At 40.6% G+C, this 22,289-nt stretch overlaps 1 protein-coding gene across 1 annotated transcript in view; it reads left to right on the top strand.

Annotated features, from left to right (window-relative positions):
* veph1 (ventricular zone expressed PH domain-containing 1) overlaps positions 1-22,289 on the top strand; it is a 75,646-nt gene that overhangs the window by 40,138 nt on the left and 13,219 nt on the right. Inside the window, exons 8-12 of the mRNA XM_062386622.1 lie at positions 141-371; positions 855-1,231; positions 4,043-4,182; positions 5,012-5,146; positions 13,641-13,758. Of these exons, the coding sequence (XP_062242606.1) occupies positions 141-371; positions 855-1,231; positions 4,043-4,182; positions 5,012-5,146; positions 13,641-13,758 (1,001 nt within the window). The remainder of the gene's footprint in view (positions 1-140; positions 372-854; positions 1,232-4,042; positions 4,183-5,011; positions 5,147-13,640; positions 13,759-22,289) is intronic.

Genomic DNA, 22,289 nt, shown 5'->3' with positions numbered 1-22,289 from the left:
CGCAGCGGGTGAGGGATACGGAAATAAAGCCTGTTGGCGTGAGAAAGAGAATGAGGAGGCTGAAATCCATCCAAACGTGTCTGTCAGGCTCCATCTCACGTGCCCACCAACCCTTTCTGTTTGGGTTTCATGCGTTACAGGCTGGACGAAGCGTGTCTGCCATCTCCCTGTGCATCGGTTCCAGGGGGAGGAGGAGGTGGGGGAGGACGGGGGGCGGAACAGCAGCTTCAGGTGAAGATCCAGGCCTTCGAGGAGAAGATGGGGGAAGCTAGGGCAGAGGAGGAGCTGGAGGAGGAGTCCCCTGCCTCCCTGCGACGCTACAGCTTGAGCCAAGCCGTCAGGGAGGAGAGACGAGAGATGCGATTCAACAGGTCGGTTGGTTTGTGTCATTTAAGCGGCCCTGCAGAGAACTGCTTGAAACAAACACAACTTGCTTTTGAAGTTGTTCTCTTTTTCTAGTGTTTTATAAATGTTTCCTGTCTATGTCACAGTCTGTAATAATAAAACAAAGTCCCAAAACTCACACAGAAACCTCCCGAAACTCCCGGTTAAAAGCCGGATGATATTGGAGGTAGCTAGAGTAGCTTCCTTCCAAGACTTGGCAGACTGGAGTGAACAAACCTTTCGGTGTAATTTACATCATTAACAATATTGACGAAGCTGTAAGGGCAAGGACAGCAGTGATTTCACATCAGACGCTTCACACAAGTAAATTTTTTTGCCTCAGTGGTTTTCCGACAGAACTCTTGAACCAAACCAATCTGCACTACATGGTGTCAAACACACAGACAGACTTTGAGTTGTTCAGATCGTCAACGCTGTGGGATTAACCCACTGTCTCGTTCCTCCTTCAGGTCAAAGAGCCTGGCCCTCCACGCTGTGCACTCACGCTCCATCACCTCAGACGCCGGGGTGGACGGTGATGGAGTGGAGCTAAGTACGGACAACATCTCTCCCAATACTTTGACTAATCAGCAAACAGGAAACCAGGAGGCGCCACCTACCGACAGGAAGCGGACCCCTGAAGACTCCGTGCCCGTCGCCCCCGCGGTCCAGAGAGGGGTCAGAGAGGCAGGGAAAGGTGAAGGCAGAGAGGAGGATGGAAAGATGGAGGAGCAGGACGAGGCCGACCGACTCTTCGTCCATTTAAGAGACAACATGGAGACGATCAGAGCGTTCTGTAGAGACGTGGTGCGGCAGATCCCAGCACCAGAGCAGTGTGTGATAGAAGGTAATGACCGCAGCTTTGTCGTCTTTGAGAACTGTCTTGAAATTCATTAGATGATTTGATGACCCAGGGTGGATGATCAAGGATTACCTGTTTAGATTTATGGTGGTCAAAATTAAAGGTTCAAAGGTCAAAGTGACATCACAATGCAAATGTTTTGCCACATGAAGGCGAGATCTCTGGAGCACCATGTAGGAATCCTTTCACAGCTTATGTTTAGTGGAATGAAGGAACGTGTCACTCAGTACAACAGTGTGACTCACCAATTTGTTTTTAATAGTTTATACATAAGTTGTTGGAGCTTGAGCACACATCACTCTATCAGACTTTACATCTATCAACAGTTTAGACTTACGGGATAGAATTGAGCTGCAGACCTGATCAACTTGTACTTCTTGACGTGGCATTGTCATGGAACTCATTTGTTAATGGAAAGATTAATCAAGGTATAGAGGCGTTTACTTGTTTTGAGGTGGGCAGGGTTGCTGGAGTCAGTTACATCTATACAACACAGCAAGGTCCAAAGCAGAAACAGGTGGACATCATGTACAGTCGTGTATATGGGTGCAGTTTTGTCAGCACTCACTTTCATAGCAGTGAACGCAGACAAAAGGTCAGGCAGTTCATTTGAAGAACTATGAAATAAAAAACCTCTTACGTCTCTAAACTTATCTAATCTAATCCATTTTCTAAAACGCTGTAATACACTTTCAGATTTCCCCCCCCTCTCCTTCTCCTCATATTCAGGGATTTGATGTTTTATTTTCATTCATGTCTAATGATTTTTCCGCTCATTTTAAGTTTCTCAATTTGATTTGCTTATTTTAGGTTAAGATGTTATAACCATATCTAGCAACGCCTGTCAGCACATTTTTTACAAATAATTATTTATAACCATATTGACCAACTCCATCCAGCCACTCCCAAACCCTTGTTCAGCTCAATTTCACCTCCACTAAATATGAAACCAAGCAAATGTACTGTGTTGCTGCACCTAAGTAAACTTTTCATATACTTGTACTGTAACTAAGTAGATTAATTTTGGGGTACTCTTCCACAATATCTTTACAATGCTTTTCATTCACAACTTTTTGAAGTAATCAAATAAGGGACTTTAGCAGAGCGCAGCTATAGACTGTGATCTGAAATGGATTCAGAGGAAACCATCACTGAACCTTTGAGATAATGACTATTGCATTCATAGGGAATAGGCTACATTTGGCAAGTGCTTATTAGTAGACTTAAAGCAAGTACATACTTTTGCTCAATAAAAAAATGTATATTTGACCTGAGTAAAATTACTAATTTACTTCCTCCACCACTGTCTGTAGCAAGAATTCTGATGCAGTTGTTCACAAGCACCAATTCAACAATACACAACAGTGCAAACTGGACGACACACACACAAACACACATGCACATTTCATTCCTCATCTCCCAATTGGTGCTTTGCCCCTAAATGAGAATCAACCCCAAGACACTCGGGATAATATGATGTCACATGCGGTCTCCACTAGATGATGTCATCACACCGCTGGCTGACTTACACTTGAGCCGCTGACCCTTCTTCTTCTCCGGGTACGAGGAGAACACAGACGAGTGCACATGCGCATATTTACTCAACCTTGTGCTAATGAGTGAAACAGTATAAACACGCGCATATTGTAGCTCATACGTGTGTGCAGATGTTTGAGTTCATCCCAATGATCTGACAGTGTTGAGTAATGGATGTGTCATGATACTGTATGTTACATCTTTCATGTGAACCCTGTTATGGATCTCGACAGATGAGGACGGAACAGATCTATCTAACAGATATATTATACACAGTATTATATCACTCACTCTGTTGAGAGATTAAATATGTTTTGGAACCAGATGTTTTCTTTGACAATTAGGACTAATTTTGTAGAATAACAAATGAATGTTGAGATTTTCTGTAAATTACTCTGATCCAAAGCCAAGTGGGTTTCATTTTCTCATCAAAACTTGTAACAGTTTTCACAGTGAACTGAGACGACGATGATTCCAGTTTTAAAAGGTTAAGTTTGTTTCCTGTAACCATTTGTGGAAGTACCCTCAGGGAGAAGACTGAGATCATGCATCCCTTTGGTAGATAAACAGCTATTGCAAGTAGCCAGTTTGCTTAGCTTTGCAAAAACAAAAAACACACACAACAATGGTAACAGGGGGAAACAGCTTGACAGGCTGAATTGAGGTTGGATGTGGACTTTGTCAACCTCCTGAGATTTGAGTCCCATCAATCCTCTTGTCCAAATTCAGCCAGAAAGTGACCAATTTAAAAAATGCTCTACCTTGCAATGTTGATATAAGTGGATAAAAAAATCCTAGATCCGCCCTCTGATCCATTCACCAAGTGACTTGGTAATTGGTAATTACTTACAAAGAAGCCAACGAACAAAGGGATCATAAAGGCAATTTTGTATTTGAAAGAGTATGGATCAAGTAATTTATACAGTTGTAAATCCAGATTGTTTCAATAATAATTAACATGATACTTCTTTCTGATCTAGCAGAGGATTTCCATGTGAACCACAGGCGCTATTCTCTCATTTCTGCTCCTTGGCAAAGAGGCGGAAGTTAGCGGGGGCGTGATGGGAAGAGAAGATGTTTTTCTGATGGTTACGAGAGGCATTGCCCTTGAATGAATCACGCTATGTTACACAAGTCCATATGTGCAAGAGATACCAAGACACAGAGCAAGGAGAGAAACAGCTCGACAGAGCTTCACGTTTCAGTGCAACTTTAGAGCAACATGTTAAAATGTATAATTTCATCATTTTTGTGTGACAGATTCAAATCGAGGCTGTGTGGCCAAGCTGTCGTTCTCCTGTCCTCTGAAGGGCCACTACTGCCTGTACGCCAAGTCCTGTTTCAACCTGACCAGCCGACAGCCGCATCTCTGGATCCGCATGATGCTGCTGCATCTACAGGTGCATCCACGTATTCAACTTACAAAGTGGAGGTGTCTCAGCAGAGTAACACAGAGAGACACATACAGACAGAGAGCTGCCGCCAGTGTCTGTGCATGAGAGAAGCCAGGCGGATTTTTGAATTTGAGTGTTTACATTATGTTTGTCGTACTGATTTCTGTTAATAAACGTATGCTGCCGGTGAGATCCACAGTGGCAGAGGACTTTGCCACTGTGGCTCTCTCATCTCTGTCTGTCACCCTGTGGCTCTCCCACTCTGCTCAACCACCTCCATAGAATACAATACAGTATGTTACCTACAATTGTCTAGCTTTCCTTGCCAACGCATTGAAATGTTCCATACTGTCTATCATACTACTATTTAGATAGTTACTAAATAACTAGAGTGGCACTCAGTAGAGGGCATACCTCCTCCAAAGCCCTACACCCCTTAAATTCAATTAAGCTGCACCAAATTTCACACTCATAGATATCACTTCCCTAAATGTGCCTTTTTTTTTAATCAGGATCCATGTCATCAACATTCCCCAGGAAAACAGTGTCAAAGTTGAAATACATGAAAAGCAATTCTTGGAACCACATAAACATTTCCCTGACTCATGGTAACCTGTTCATTTGGTTTTTAGTAACAATGCTTAAATACAAAACAATAAACTAAGGGGCAGGGATGAAAACATTGTAATGCCAGCTAAGGAAAGAGGAAGGAGCGGATGACACACACACACAAACACACACTTTCTCCATCTTGTCCTCATTTCCCCTCCTACTCTGTCATCATAATATTTATGGTTGTTATTGTGGTAATATTTGTGTTTTCCCTCTCCACCAGAGTAAGTCGAGTGTCCCTCTGTGCTCCAGGGACGAGTGCGTCCAGAGACTGGCTTCACTTTGGGAGAAGACACAGTTGAAGGGGGCTCACAGTTTCCCCATGGCTATGACACAGCACAGCACCCTGCACAGGACGGTACAGGACCATCGTGTGTGTGTGTGTGTGTGTGTGTGTGTGTGTGTTTATCTGTCTCCCGCAGAGGGGATGAAGTCATTGGTACGGAAAAAAGAAAAAGAAAACTCCAACAAAGGAGAGTTTCCAAGTTAAACATCCACTTTGTGTAAATATGCAAAACTCTCAATGGACATTTTTGTATACAAGGCCTCTGCTCACCCTGACTCTTCATCATGTCTGTTTGTGTTTGTGTGTGGTGTGTGTGTGTGTGTGTGTGTGTGTGTGTGTGTGTGTGTGTGTGTGTGTGTGTGTGTGTGTGTGTGGTATGTAGGTGTGGATATACGATGACACTGGTGCCTATTTCAGTGTGTTTTTGTAAATGCGTGGATGTGGGTGGTTTTTCACGTGCCGCCCCTTCACAATGTGACAAGCTAAGTGGTTGCTGGGAAGTTATTAGACCTGCAAAGATAATACAGCTGTCGATTGTCTTTCTCTAAAAAAGGTGTATCGGAGCTTCAATGATCTATGGTTACCATATGGGCCCAGAACATAAAAACACACACATTGACATAGAACCAAACGCATGCACACATCTAACGTAGATGATAATGATCCTACTTATGCAGTATGTGTAGATGTGTACGGTTTGTATCCCTCTCCCAAATGGAAATGACTCAAAGTGTGTGACGTCTAATGGCTCAAACATTATCGTAAACATCTGTTAAACGTTAAAGTCATCAGTAAGGTAGAGTTAGTGTTAATGTCAGCTGGGTCTCTGCTGCATCTTAGAATAGTTCAATTGGAATATTAGGATTTAAATAGATATGTTAAAATATTATGTCAAAGGTTCCTAAATATATTAAGTCTTAATATGTTACATTTCATTTAATGCTAATTCCATCAGACTTACAGCAAATATTTATTTCATGTATATGTACTATCATTAAACGTATAAAGTTTACAAACCCCCTTGTCAGGATTTATCTCAGTACACCTGGCTTGGCCTTAACAAAGACTGGATATCTACTGTCTGCCTCTAGTTTGAGAGATAACAGGGAGTTTCAAGGCTTATTCTCTATAAGGCTACTTCACCTTATCTTCAATTATAGTAAAGTTTGTTAGTGGAGTGTTGAGTTGTAGTTGATTCTTTAGAATGTAGTTGCATCATCACATTATCAACACACAATAAAATCTTTGTGGAAAATTGGTTTATTCTAGACAAACAGTGTTGGGATGATGCAATAGTCAAATCATTTTTCTGTGTTATAACACCCTGCTACATTTTATTCCTAAACCTCAACTGACCTGCTCAACAGTATATATGTTTTTAACTCTAGCAGTGTTAAGTTTACACACATAAAAACTTAAAAGATGTTTGGGCCCGTGTGTTATGTTAACAGCCACTGAAGAGGAAGACATCTCACTCATGTACGATGTAGTCATTGCTAATGCTACCAGGAGCTCCATGTGTGAGGCACAAACTGGTCAAGAACACAGAGAAGCTTTGCACAGGCAGTGTTTTTGAACATTCTTAGGAATCATAAAAGCTTTTCCCCAAAATCAAAGAGTTAATATTATTGTTAACTCAGTGGAAGAGCAGAGCAGATGTTTTTCCTCTGCCAAGGAGATTCTATTTTTGTCTGTTTTGTTTTTTTTCCAGAGGTATTTAGCAAAAAAGACTCATCAAATTTCCATGAAATGTTTTGGAGGTGTGGGGCATGATCCAAGGAAGAACCCATGACCCATTTTCCTTGCAAGTCTGTATCAAGGGGCAGATCCAGGAATTTCACTCTCTTTAACATTGCTCAACAGGACTTTTTCAACGTTTTCATTGATTTCTAAAAACATATTTCATGGATCTTGAAGAATAAAACAGGCATGTTTAGGGGACTGATATTTATGAATGAATGAAACATGCTTTCAGATAAACACAAACAAATACATTTTCCATCTGAATAGTTATTATATTAAATGATGCTGTGTACTAAAAGAGCGATATATAAAGACTGTAAAGATAAGTCATATATAACCAGTCGTCTAAACGGAAAGGACTTTTAACGTCTCTTTTTCCTTTAAAAAGCATAAGTTTTGGTCTCATTTTCCAGGGAGCACAGAGAAAAACCACAGAACAAAGAGGATGAGATTTAACAGAAGCGAGGGAGGAAGAAGGTCACAACCTTTCCCTCCATCCATATGCACCGCATTTCCTCTCTTCTTTCTTTCTCTCTCCCACCATCAGACCTCCAGCTTCACTCCTGGCACCGTCAGCCAATCAGAAACACATGTAGTGGAAGGCGAGGAAAGTAGAGATGCGAAAGGTGGAAGGCTATAACATATACGAGTCTGAAAAGGTTACCAATTATATCTGTACTGACAGGGAGTTTTAAAGGGAGCCTACAGGGGCTTTATGGGGCTTCAGAAGTTTAAGAGGGATTCATATTTGGCCTCTGAGAGTTCTGTTTAGTAGTTTTATGACACAGAGATAATAGAAAGCTGGTGTGAGGGGAGATAAGAGGGATGAGGGAGGTAAAGACTGCAAGACAGAGATGGAGGGAAGGACAGAAAGCATAGGATAAAAAGGTTGATAAAGCTACAGTGTCAATAAAAAAAAGTTTCAGGGATAATAAAAAAGAACTGGAGAGTCTTTCAGGGGTTTTGTGATGAAGACAAAGATCTGCAGAGCTGAATCATTTTCATGTTTTTAATCACAATAAAAAGGAGATTAATGGTAAAATGGAAAAAATTGAAATCAAAAACATGCAGATATTGAGTGATAAAGATACAGGGTGAAACTAGAAAGCACTCAATATAGAGCGCATACCTCTGCCAAGGCCCAGCAGTCCCCTTAAATTCAATCAAGCTGCACCGAATTTCACAGACTTTCACAGATCATGCCCGATTGTTTTTTCACCCTTAGTCATGCGTTATTCCCCGGGGAATTGCTGAAAATGTCGAAACACTCACTCTCAGGATGTTAAGGAAAGTGAAAAAAAATATCCTGATCCGGATCTGAATGAGACTTCCCTGACTCATTCCACATCCTTCCACCATGTCTCATGGTCAATTGTCCAGTGGTTATTGTATAATCCTGCTAAATATTACACAAAGAAACAAGATGACAAAAAAGGGAAAGAAAAGTCTCACACGCTTTGCAGGTGGTAGTTGAAATGCAAGTCATTCAATTGGAGTTGAATGGGGTGATCTCGTTGTCACACTGCATTGTGTCTCTGTTGTGTCATGTGACGTATGGTTGAAGTTGAGCAGAACTCAACTTTTCATGTGGCAACAGAAGCATGACACATAGCATCTAAGCCTGCTATGTTGTGTGTCCCGAGCATGCAACTTTGATTGTTACCTCCATGAAGTAGGGTTATGTTTTCATGTTATGCAAAGAGCATCGGGTGGTTAAACATGAAACTTGGTGGTATCGCTCAAGAAAGAACCCATTAAGGTTTTGTGCGGGTCCAGGATTTTCATTTCAGTTTCTTTAACAATTTTTCAACATTTTGTTCTAGATCCAAATAAGATCTGGAGCTAGTGAATATAAATTCAATTTTATAAGGGACTGGTGGTCTTCTGCTGAAGTTTTGATCTCTATGTGCCCTGTTAGTTAGGATGATCGCAGCAGCAACAAGCATATGACACATCCACCAACAAGTGTTTACGTAACACGCAACCTGGAGGAATGAAAAATATGATCCGATTTTGAGATTCGCTTTGGCATAAGGAAGAAGCCGAACACGTGTAAACAACACATAGGAAGATTGGGAAATTGTAGAATAAAATGGACGAACATAGAGTTCGGAGTAGCTGTTGCAGAAAAGAGGATGCAGTGCGAGAGAGGAGGAAGTGAAAAAGGAAAAGAAGGAAGACGTGGTGCGAGATATGATTGGAGACTGAGCTAAAGTGGAAGCCTGAGACTGAGGAGATACTTCACAAGTATTGTTTCACCTTTGTTCCTCCAAGTGAGAGCATTTGTTTATACAACTGTGGTGGAGATAAAGTTTGCTGGAGGAAGAGGAGGACAGAGGAAGAGGAGGAAGGCTTAAAAAACCAAGAGAGTAAAGCTGAGGCTGAGATAAGATGAGATAAAGTCTTTACTGGACAGGAAGGAAAGAAGAAAGCGAGACAGCTTAGCTACAAGAGAGACAGACATAAATAATGATAAATCTTCACTTATGCAGATGTCCATATCCGTCTTTATCCATCTCATCTCCACCCCCCCCCCCCCTTCACACACTCCCATTTCTCATCCACTCACCTTTCTCCTGGTTGACCCTCCCCCTGTCTCTCTTCCTGCCTCCACCTCCTGCTGTCTCTCTGCCCGCCTGCTCCTTCTCCTCCTCCTCCTCCTCCTACTCCTCCTCCTCCTCCTTTTCTTCCCTCCTCCTCAGTCGTGAGCAGCTCTTGCATCTTGATCAAATTATAATTACGATCTAAAAACAGTGATAGAGGGAGTTGTAGCGAGAGAACGTGGGGGGCATTTTGAAATTGAAGAGGGGTTACGTGAGGATAGACAGATTATTTTCAGCCTCACATAGTCCGTCCTTTGTTTCTTTGTGTGTTTGCTGAATCCATGTCTCTGGTCCTGATCAATCTAATACGGGCTTTCGTTTGTCCACATTAGCCTGTTGCTCGTTTGCTAATTTATCGCTCTAAACACGGCTTCTTTTCAAACCCTACACAGTTTATTCAAACCATACACAAGTCGTTCACCCTGTGCATTATGGGCTGTCAGCTATACAGTGTGGTGAGCCTGGCACCACACAGACAGTGGCTACAGGATTTCTAGTAAAGGACCCCTGAAACAAATGTGTGTTATCTTTCTAATTTTTCCTGACTCAGATTTGGGTACTGCATTCACTTCTTCACAATGTTGCTTAACATCTGACTAACAGTTACTTATTCAACGTCTCAAAATTTTAAATCCAGCTTGAGTAGAAAAAAGTATTAGTGGATTTATTATAGTACTTCTATAAAGCTGTTTGGCTTGTTAGAAGTTGTTACTTGAAAAGGTTTACAAACTTATTTCCTCAAACTATGAATTACTGCAGCTCCTCCTTTTAGCCTCTGTCTGAAAAACTTGGTTTTAGCTCTTGTCTCTTAACGTGAAAAAAATTGCCTTTAGGTTCAGCTACACCAGAAAAAAGTCACTTCCCAGAATGCAACTTGACAGCAGATTTTCAATATTCCCCCTATGTCTGATAAATCCCTTTTTCTATCCCCTCGAATTGAACGGAGCATTTGGATCATTTACAGACTTTGGAAAGCTCCTCTCAAAGTGAAATGAATACAAAAACCATGTTGCTGTAGTTGGTGTGAATTCCTTATAAACTCGTTATATCCCTCTTATGCAAAATGCAAATTATAACTTTCACATAAATGTCGAGAGGCAACAAGTACATTTCCATGTAAAGTATAATTTCAGTACTTGAGTAAATGTACCACTAGAATAACTCATTGCCTCTCTCTCTGTCCAACCTTTTTCTGATCCATCTCCCCTCTACTTTCTCTAGTTGTCTTTTCTCAATCAATGTTCATTTGTATCTCATATCGGCTGTATTGCCCAATAATCACAAACAGGTTTTTCTCTCTCTTGCAACATGTATCTTCTGAATGGCCGCTCTGTCCCTTTATTGTCATAACCTCCCTCCCATCTGGAATTGATTATATCCATAAAACTTCCCTCTGTTCCTCACAGTTACATAATTAGAAGTTCTCTGATTTCTCAATTTTTCTTAAAATAGCTTGGATGTAACTTCATATTCAAATATTTATAAATATGCAATCCAACCCAGCATCTATCTCAGCCTCCCTCAACTACTCCCCTGTAGCTTCAACTAAACAAACTCACAAAACACTGCTTGTGTACTGTTCGCTGTAGATGAAAATCAGGCAAAATGTAGACGGCCGCATGTTGATGTACCAGAATAGAGTATATTCTCTGTATCACTGTCGGCATTAGGAACATGACAGTGATTGATTATGAGCCTGTGAATCGACTACTATCTAACAGATTATAACATGTTGCTAATATTAGATAAAGCTTGGTCCTGATCACCATCTCTGATTTAGATAACTTATCTTATACTTTATATAACGATGGACGGTGAAGCCTACACATCTCGATCATCACTTAGGCTTTGTGTCCAGGATATTTTGACTAAATACAGCTAATTCACTTCACCTTCTCCTCTAATACCACTGATGATGCCTCCATTGAAACAAGGGGTATCGGAGGTATGCTATAGTGAAATGATATAGAAAGCCCCACCACGATTGTTGACAGGATTGGTTCATTAAGTAACAAATGAGACCTGTCTGCAGTTCCAAAGTGGAAATCAACCAATGTATTAATTCATCTTATTTTGTTAATGATATGTCTTGTATCATATAAACACAACATATGGGCATGTTACAAAGGTTAGAAACTTGATCTTCATTGGAGGAGGTTGTTAACGTTCATGTAAACCCACAGATGGTCGTCAGCCTCAGCCTCACATGGTCCTGATTTATCGGTATCCTCAGGCAGAGCTCCCTCGCCTCAATTATTTAAGTTGTAACAACACAATCAGTCTTTCAATCAGTTTGTGTGTGTGTGTGTGTTTGTGTGTGTGCATGCTGGAATTTGTGTTTTATGTCCAGGTTTCATTGGTCCAAATGGGAATACACACTTAAATACCAGCTTTCACATTTATATCCTTGCTCATTAACATCAAGGACACATGGGAAACAGGTCAAAAGGTCAAACACACAAGTGGCTCAGGCATTACAGCTACCTGTTTTTCATACATTCATTTAGAGTGAACTCCCTCAGGGCAGTTTCCTGTGGGTTTGATTTTGCAGTGAGAAATTCTCATGTTCTTAAACGGATCATCAGAAAATGTGAAAGGACCACAGCGGAGTCAGAGTTAAGAGAAATAATGAAGCGGCTGTTTACAGGATATCTTAACTGTGAACCACATTACAGCAACCACACAGAGGTATGTACTGTCGGTATTAGGTGAAGATATGGATACAGAATTGTAAGTAAATAAACGATGGACGTTCACATGCATAAAACTGCTTCTTGTCATGGAGGACTATACAGTAATCCATCATCTCCTTAAATGTTTCGGTCTTTCTGCAAACCATAAACATGAGATGAAAATGTTTTATCTCAAGGGTGTAATTGTCACAAGTGTGTTGGTGTGTATTTCAAGTAAAGATCTGGCCATGTGTAGGAGTTCCTCAGAGATTTGTATTGGGGAGCTGTTGGATTCCATTTCTTTCTATTCTTACACACAGATGCACAGTTGATGTTTTGTGTGATTGTGTTGGTCAGGCTCACAAATGGATTTAATGTGTTTTATCTAATAACTATGACGAATAGGATCAGGATTGGGGCTGATGCATCAGTGTCATCTTCATAAAGGATACTTTGTGGTGTGGCACGGTGATGCCACACCACAAAGATGACAGTTAACACTGTCATCTTGGTTCAATTCTATTCAGAGCTTGCATGTTCTTTCTGTGTCTGCATGGGTTTCCTGCGGGTTACCCCGCCTTCCTCCCACAGTCCTATGATATGCAGATTGTGGTTAGGGTTATTGGATGGTTGTTTGTCTCTCTATGTTGAGCCTGTGATTCGCTAGCGACCTGTCAAGGTTGTTTCATCTTGGTATGTTACGTGTCAGAAACTCCACTTTGCACTTCTTGAAATGTTTCTATTGCATAGGGTTTGGGTTGCAAGTTTTATTTTTACGATGATTTCAGTGGTATTAGGTCGGTGTATGTAGCGTAAGTAAAACTTGGTGCCATGGGCTTCCTTTGCAGAGGCCTAACCTGTCGATCTGTGGTTGAGTTGCAGTGCCTACTGTAGCTTAACAGCTTAGATCTTGAGTAACTGTCTCTGTGACACCTCCTGCAGGTGTTCTGGCTTCTATGGTCTGCTTTCTGTCCTCTCCTTCCACACATCCTATCTCCTTTTTTCACCGCTCTGGATGAAGAGCTTCCATCTGTTGTGGTCTGTGGTAACATCTTCCCAGCCTCTGGGATGATGTTCTCTGCTTTCGGGTCTCACTTACAAACTTCCTTGTAACAAAGAGCAGGCCTTCCTGCAGCTCTGGAGCCCTATAACCTTAACTTGTTATATATGAGAGTGTGCACATGTGTGGGATATTGGATCATGACTTCCCTCTAGGTATTTTTTATCCTTTATTTAAGGAAAGTCCCTTTGAGATGCACTGTCTCAAGGTGGACAGCAGGGAAGTAAAAAAGTTTAAAACAACCAGTTTCAAATAAACTCACACACACACACATAATACAAAAACACAGCAAACTAATTAACAATAACGAACATACATAGAAACATAGTAATTAAATGACTTAAATAGGCCTGTGTTAAAGCTATGACATTGTTCAATAAAAACGCAGTTTGAAAAAAGATATGTAAAACTATAATACATCCTCGAACCGATTTAAATTGAATTATATTTCATCTGTTTTCTGTCTGTGCTCTTTTTCTTGTCCTCAGGACCTGGATAGTCTTCAGATCCAGCTGGATGAGGTGCGATTCTTCGACCTGTTTGGATACAGTGAGGAGGAAGGAGGCTGGCTCTGCTTCATGTGTAACAACCCTGAGAAGGCCACAGGTACACACCCATACCACGATAGTTGAGTAGAACCGTGTTGAGTGAACATGCGTAAACAAGTTGTTTGTGAAAAACAGGACACCTCCACCAGCAGCTGTTATGGTTTGTATACATGAAAACAGAGTCACAGGCACAAAGTGTGTAATACTGAGGAGCAGAGGAGTCTAGGGTTCAATGGAAGCAGATCTGAGATATTCATGTTACAGAGAAGGCATCAATCAACCAATTAATCAATCAGACTTTATTTGTACAGCACTTGTTAAGTTTCCCCCTAAGAAATACAAAACCTGGTACACTCAGGCAACTATTGGGGTAACTAACAAAACAAAACTAGCAAATGGTGGCAATGGTGGAAATAATATTCCAATCCGTCACCCATTAAATTGATCAAAAAGATAGAACAGAAAAATAGGACCAATGGACTGAATAATAATGGGCAAACAACAATTAATAGTATAAGCAGAACCAAAGACCCCAAAACAACAACAGAGACTCAGAGAAGCAGCTGAAGGTGTTGTCCCTCTGACCGCAAACAACCAACTGCACAAGGAAACCAGACCTCCTTATAAACCCTCCAAGCCTCAGCTGATGGCCACCAGCTGAGGGAGACCCCACATGCATCCCAGTGGTCCTGACGAGCTGGGGAACCTGTGACCTGGATTCTGATCTCCATACGATCTCCATGGCCATAATACTTTCATGCAAACAATGGAACACGGAGTGCTTACAGAAGAAAAGCAATAAAATCAATACATACAACCCCAACCACACACAGAGCAAGACTTATTTACAGGAGCTGAGGAAACACTAATGCAAAAATCATTCATTTGAAATGAGGAAATGATAAAGGCAGGATTACAAAGACAGATATTATGATGAAGATAAACATAATTAGTATTCTTAATGAGGCGTGAAAAGAACAAAGATAACATAATACAATACAAAAACAGAAGTAATACCAGAGATAGAAAGTAGGGTTTGTAAAGGTGAAAATAAATAAATAAACATATAAATAGAATAAAATAATTTATCTGTAAAATAGTCTAAGATATAAATAAATAGAGGGATGAATAGATAAGTCAACACTTATTTTTTATTTTAAGCTTTAAAAATACATGTATTTACGGTTTAGAAATGTAGAATTTAGTGACATCTATTGGTGAAGTGGCATGTTACAGCCGAACACCCGTCACGTCTCTCTTCCCTTCCAAACATGGGAGAGAACCTGTGGCAGCCGTCAGTTGTCATTAAAATTCAGAAGATGTTTAGTTTGTCCAGTTTGAGCTACTGTAAAAAAAACTTGGCAGCCTCCGTAGGGAGGACCCTCTCCTGATGTAAATATAAAGTATTTAAATATAAAAGGCTCATTCTAGGGTAAAGAAAACAACGAGTACTTTATATTCAATTTCTGCCAATAGATCCCTTTCACCTAAATCTTAGACACTGGACCTTTAACACAAAGAGACACAAGCAAAGCAAGCATTAAGTCAGTGCCTGTATAGTATATCAATATAATATGACCTGAAGGTAATAAACCAAGATGTAGAGAAAAAACTCAACATGAAATAAACACAGGAAGAGAGGATGGAAGGAATGGAGGGATGAGCTGTAATTATCTTTTAAACTGACGCCCTCCATCTTTAAAACAACTTGCACCCTCACGTATTAACAACCATTGAATTACACACTTTAAATAACAGACTGCGTTCCACTGTGGCTTCACTCCTGCAGCCCTTTGCTTCCTTGTGTTCCTCTGGGGTCTGATGGGAGAAGCTGCTGCAGAGCTCCATGAGATGTTTTCCCTCAAAATACCTTCAAGGCAAATAATCTTTTCCCAGAACAGTGCGGGGAAACGGGGCAATGATCAGCTCTCGCTCAGTCTCTAGAGTGTATGAGTAGGAAGAGCCAGTGTAATCAGTCAGTCGCTGCCATCGTGACTCAGTCATGATGTGTTGACTTTGGACCAGTGACCGTCTTTGATGAGCAACCTGTCCTGATGAAGTCACTCAAGGAAAGTGTCCAAGTCTTTAAATCACTATTTTAGATTAGTGTGTGTGTGTGTGTGTGTGTGTGTGTGTGTGTGTGTGTGTGTGTGTGTGTGTGTGTGTGTGTGTGTGTGCGTGTGTGCGTGTGTGAGTGTGAGTAGTCCAGGTATTACTCATGTTTTTTACACAGTGACTTTATGAGGACTTGTCTTCCTTGACACCTCAACTCCATCTTCTATTGAGCAAACTCCAAATGACGTTATAGTGCGAAATGGCAGCATTCGTATCCAGGATGTAATTGACTTATTTCTGGAGAGAGGGAGTAAGTAAAGATCCATCGTTCATCTTTATACAGTCTTTCAAAGTTTCTTACTCAGGCTTCCATTCATGCTTTATGTAAGCGTCTCTCCTCTGCTGCTCATCTCTTCTCTACTGTTGCTCCACTCTGACGCCACACAAATGACAAATTGTTTGTAGGTGAGGGATGAGACAGTAAATTAGTCTTTACTGTAAATCAGTGAGAGACAGTTCCAGCCTTACGGGGAGCAAACAGTAGAGAAACAGGCTTAAATCTATGGCCGCCTCTCTGTCAGTCTCACATGAAAGCAGTTATTAGTTATTTAAGAGGAGCCCAGTTTGTGGCACATGTGTTCTGCTGAGGAAATATGGACGGGGGGGGGGGGGGGGGGGGAGTGATAGGGAGTGCAGCTTTGGGGCAAGTGAAAATAAAGTCAGGTATCACTAATAAGTAGATGGAGCCTTTTTACCGTACAGGAGCACGCTGTTGTTTGATGGCCAATAATATCCCAGCAGGTATTTGTATAAGTTACAACCAGAGGCAGGATATCGTTTGCACGGGACGGAAACAGGCGGAGGGGAGGCAGTTAAAGTTTACTGTGTGCATGTGGGTGTATGTTTTATTTCTGTTTATAAGCCCTGTAGGGAGAATGACCACATCACACAGGTTTTAACTAAAGATCGTGTGTAAACATTTGGTGAAACATTTGGACATCTTAAGAAAACAAGGAATTTTATTTCTCGCCTGGAACCCAGAACATTTGCTTTCACTCTACCGCCGCTCTGATTCACACTGATTTACATCTGCTCTAAAACCGGTCGGGCCGATCACAACCATTCATCTAAAATGTGGTGGGTTTGACTCGAGGAATAACAAAGGAGAGCCACTGAATCATTTTGCCGAAGAAAAACAGCAAAACAACTTTTGCGTTACCCTGCGTTTCATCACACGTTTCATTGTTATGATTGGTTGTTGTTCTGCTCGGCCACTGTTGATGGCCCCCATTGGAAATCAAGAAGTTTGGGGTACATTTGTGAATTGCCTGCCAACACCAGCCTATTTAACTTTGTTATAAAAGAAAGTCCTAACATACATTATAATAACTTTGTGATCTTTATTGTCAAGCGATACAACATAGAAATAATGACACACGGACTGTGATACTTTATATAGATTCAACTTAGTTTTCCTGGACACAAATTTATATTTATAATCTCTAAAACAATTTTTGTGGCCTTGCAAACATGTTTATCCTCCAGGCATGACAAAGAGGCTGGAGCCAATCCCAGCTGGCTTTGGGTGAGAGAATCAGTGTCCTCTTCAACACCTTTTCCCACCCCTTGTTGTTGCATTTTTCTGTATTTGCATTTGCCTTCTCGGGAACTAAATAATCACTCTTTAATGATCATCAAGTATGAATGTAGAGAGTGTTTTTGCTCTGTACAATATGTGTATTTGTAAATGTATATAGTGTGTTATTATCGTGGCACAATCCACTTCTCAACATCACATTTACATGGTCCCAGTTCTAACCTGACATGGTTACATTCAAACTAAACTGGTGTAACATAGGAACAGTTAAGAGTCCGGTGAAATGTTTGGTCCTGGTTGAAGAACCAGGACCAAGCTTATCAATGTTTTGTTAAACTGCAGCATCAGACGAAATCTAAAAATTAGATTAGGCCACACTCCTGTAAGAATATCCTAGTATTTACTTCTTGTATTAAAAAAAAAAATCCTGATTGGATTGTCCCGTTAGCACTGGCTCTTCTCATCACAGCAACTTCAACTCGTTTAAACCATGTGTTCAGAATAAATGACAAATTCATTTTTACATATCACTTTTATCATTATAAAACATCCTGTTACAGAGTTGTATAATCGGTTTAACAAGCTCCATGTTGTTAGAAAGTAAAAATCATCTGAAAGTTACCACTGAGGACAACACTGCAGCTTCCCCTCGATTACGCACCATCCGACATCCAGAAGTTTACAAAACATTAAACAGTTAAATATATGGAAAACGTATTAACTTACTGAACACCTCTTTAAAGGTTTGAGCTCACTTAATAATATAACAAAATAACACAGCACAGTTTAGTTCACTTTTCAGTAATCAGAACCCAGGACGTCAGATGGCCTCACACAGTTCATTTAGAAGGAAGCTGTCATTAAATTAGGTTCACAGCTTTTCATTTTCTCTTTCCTCTTTGTCATTGTCTCGTCATCCATGTCTTCAAACACACAAACAATCACACACAGAGAAGTAAACACACACACACACACACAGATACACCAGTGTGCCCAATCCGACAGTGCAGCCGCCAAATTAGAGCCATTGTTCCTGTGTAATCAGTGAGGGAGAGGAAGCCGGATGATTACCTCTCGTATTCACACCAGTCTCCCTTCACCACAGGAGGATTTAGAGGGGAAAATTACTGTCATGTGTATGTTTGTGTGTGTGTGATGTGTGTGTGTGTGTGTGTGTGTGTGTATGTGTGAGTGATGTGTTTGTGTGCTTGGGGATTCATGTGTTTACCAAAGCAATTGTGTCCTTGTGGGCTCAGATGCTCCTTCTGCGTGTCTGTCTATAAATGTCAAGGCTTACTTCTCCCTTTTTACCAAAAATCTTATTTTATTATACAGTATCTGGGCAAGTAAAATGTAGATATTGAGATGTTCTCTCTCTCTCTCTCTTCTCTTTTCGTGCAGGTCTCTTACCAAAATTAAAATGTCCATAAAATATGTCAAAGTTTCCACTTTTAAGATTTCCTGCTGAACTCTGCCCAGTTATATCCAGTGTAATTTTCACGCTACATAAAGTGACAGTGATGACTAATCTCACCGACACCCATCATGACCTCAGTTTGATATAGATGAGGACGTTGCACTTTCAGATGACCAACTTCTTGTATTTATCAGCCAGTTTAAGCAGCACACAACAACTAATATATATATATACACGCTGTTAACATTAGCTGCCAGAGTTTTTCTTTATCATGCTTTATATTGCCTCACTATTGTAAAAACTTGCTCACTTTGCCTGAGCGGCTTGCTTTGCAACCCACACACACACGCACATGCACACAAACACACAAGCTGCTCTAATGGATTTAATGGTAAAGGAGTAACTATACAAAGGTGAAGTGTTTTCCATTGTGAAGGCCAAAGTGGAGTCAGTGGCTACTGCAACTCCATCATACTTTATGATGTACTGTTGAGTTTAACTACTGGAATGCTTTTGTAGTGAGTGGTAATGAGCATGCATGCGTGTGTGTGCGTGCATACGTGCTAGAATAAGTTGCACGGGTTTGACATGTTCGGGCATCATACGTAAAAACATGCTGATGAAACTTAATTTGCTTGCGCCTCTCTTTTCTTGTGTAGTCTGTGCACACGTTCACTTGGCTCTGTAAGAGAGATCCTCTGTCGGGAAAATAGATGGAGAAGCCGAAGCAGGACTCTCCATCTTTCCTCCATAAATCACTGTAGACACACTGGACATAAATTCTCACCTCCAGCAATTATGCTGCAAATTCAGTAGATTCCCTTGCGACAGAGATAAATTCATCACACAGGACCAGAGTTGAAGCAAGTGTCATGAGTGCAAGGGTTATAGAGACATTTGCTTAAAAAATTAAGACGGCATTTATCATTGAGGCAGTTACATATTATAGTTAGTTAATACCCGGTTAATGACAAGAATGGATATTCATTTTATTATCTAATGACAAACCTTCCGTCTTACATCTCATCACTCATTTACATGTTAACAGGGCCCATCCTTAGATGAGTTCAGAACCATTATGTTCATGTGAACCTTGGTGGGACTGAAAGTTTCACTGCAGTCTGAGGTTTTATAGCCTACTTTTTTATGACTAGATCTTTTTAAATGTACTATTGCTTTCTTGTACTGTATTTGATTCTAGTCAGAATGTTGTTTACCTGTACTCATAGATTTTTTCAGAAAAAATGAAACTTGTTTCTAAACTTTAGTTTCTATAGGTCAAGAAAACTCAGGTCAAGTGCAGCAGTTAATCGGCGTGGATTCAAAAGTTAAACAATTAATCATTTGTGAGCAAATAAAAAAACTACTACAACAGCAGCATAGATACTAACATAATTTTAACTTGGTTTCAGTCACATCCAAAATCTCCATTACCATGGACTAGTTTCGTCCATGTCCCATTCACCAACATGGAGAAGACAGGGTTTATGGGGCAATCCAGATGATTTGGCTTCACTTTACTTCATCTTTTCATGCAGAGACATTTTCAATGACCCGGTATTCAGACTAAAACTTGCACTTACTTACTAATTTTGGTGTTAAAGAGAACAGGCTCCTATTTACTATGAGGTTAGAGTAAGTATTAAACACAAGTTCGTCAACACAACCAATGTTTTCCTCTTTCTTTCATTCTGCCGACATTGTGTGAATTTAGCATTAGTGACAATCTCCTTGGACCTAACAGTGAACAAATGATCTATCCGTAAACCGCAGTAGCACATACAGTAGTGTGTGCGTGCCTGTGTGTGGGTGTGTGTCTGTATCTGCTTTGCTTTAACTGTTTTGTAAAACTTGTTTTTGCAAAACTTGTTACACGTTTCTCGTGGTAATGACTCTGCACTCATTCCACTCATGAAATACTGTCACTCAAAGGGGGGGAACTTCACATTTAACACAGGAGGGGGGCGGGGCACTTGTTTCCAACCACATCTTATTCCTATAATTGATATTTAACAGGGGTGAGAGAGTGCAGCGCTGTCGGCTGGTTCACACCCTCTGTTTTCTTTCAGCACTCATTTCTCCACGTCCTCCTCACACCTCGCCTCGCTGCTGTTATTCTCCAGCCAGAAACTCTCACCACCTCATGCACACACTCATGTTATAAAAACCCCAAACTAACATGAAGCGTGATTTGAACCTGAGGCTGAAATGTGGCTTGTTTCTAGGTACAGCTGCTTGTGCTAATCTGTTGGGTTTTGACTCCTGTAATGAAATCCTGTTACTCCCACTATATTAAAAAATCCACAGTTCAGGGACTTTAATTATAGAGGTAACAATGAATTGCCTTTCTGTAAAAACTTTTATAATTGTTTGCTCTTATTTACACTGAATAATCCTATTGATTGATATATTCATATCTTCGGAATCGGTTTGTTCTCTTTATTAGTTGGTCATAAAAATGCTATTTAGCTTTAGGGAATAATCTGAATCCTAGGTCATGTGACCCCATGTTGACAGCAGTGAATAAAAGCGTGAAATCTGAGAATACGATGTGACTGACCTAACACAGCTCTCCTGATTTCACCTGCAGGGTGTCGGACACAAGGATTTTGTGTTTTGTTTGCTCGCTCCGGCATCCTCAATATTTGTTTGGACTATACATGTTTGGCAACCAAGTCTGATTGTTTGACGTCAGTGTGTCTTGGACCAGAGGTTGTGAACTTTAGCACTTGCCTCAGGCTGAAAACAAATCCAGGGGGTCATTTTCCAGGTGTGTACATCAAAGCAGAGTGACGGCACGCTGCGCCGTGAGTTATGCACCGGACAAGTTTATTTCTGCACAAAAAAAAAAAGAAGAAAATATTTGTTAGATGACACATAGGAGCTAGCAGCCAATAGAAACGGGCGTGTGTCCAGCTGTAAATGAGCTGTGTTTCTCTGTAAAAGGGCCGACAGGAAGTACGAGTGTTGTGTGGTTGTTTGTAAAGAATGTGAATGTCGTAGTCAGATGGTTGGTATCAGGGTGAATCATCTGCATAAATAGACTCACCAGTCACATCCATAAATTTAAGCATGACTTGGGCGGACATAACCTGTAGTGATATAGATCTAGGACAAGGATGTTGTTTTAGCCCTTTTTCATTGGTTTGTTTGTTTGTTTGGTTGAAAGCAGGATCCAAGATGTGTTTCTGCTTTATTAAAAATTGTTGGTTAGGCAAGTTGACATCTGCAAATTTTTTTGCAAAATAATGCCTCGAAATTCTTTGAATTTTCAAAAAGAAATACCATAAAAACCTGGAATAATTCAGAGAAATTTGAAAATAAATAGAAACAAACAACAACAAAATCCTGGACAGATCATAAAAGAACTTCCCAGTGCTTCCATGTTCTTTTACAATGGAAAAATTAAGTAAATTTATCATGAATCTGCATCTGCACCAAAATGCAATGGATTCTTTCCGGCCCCCATCCCTCCACCAAGTTTAGTGGGAATCAGTTAAGTCGCTTTTTCTTCTTACAT

Source organism: Platichthys flesus, chromosome 4, assembly GCF_949316205.1.
Source record: "Platichthys flesus chromosome 4, fPlaFle2.1, whole genome shotgun sequence".
Lineage (NCBI taxonomy): Eukaryota > Metazoa > Chordata > Actinopteri > Pleuronectiformes > Pleuronectidae > Platichthys > Platichthys flesus.
This window is presented reverse-complemented; position numbering and strand designations above follow the sequence as displayed.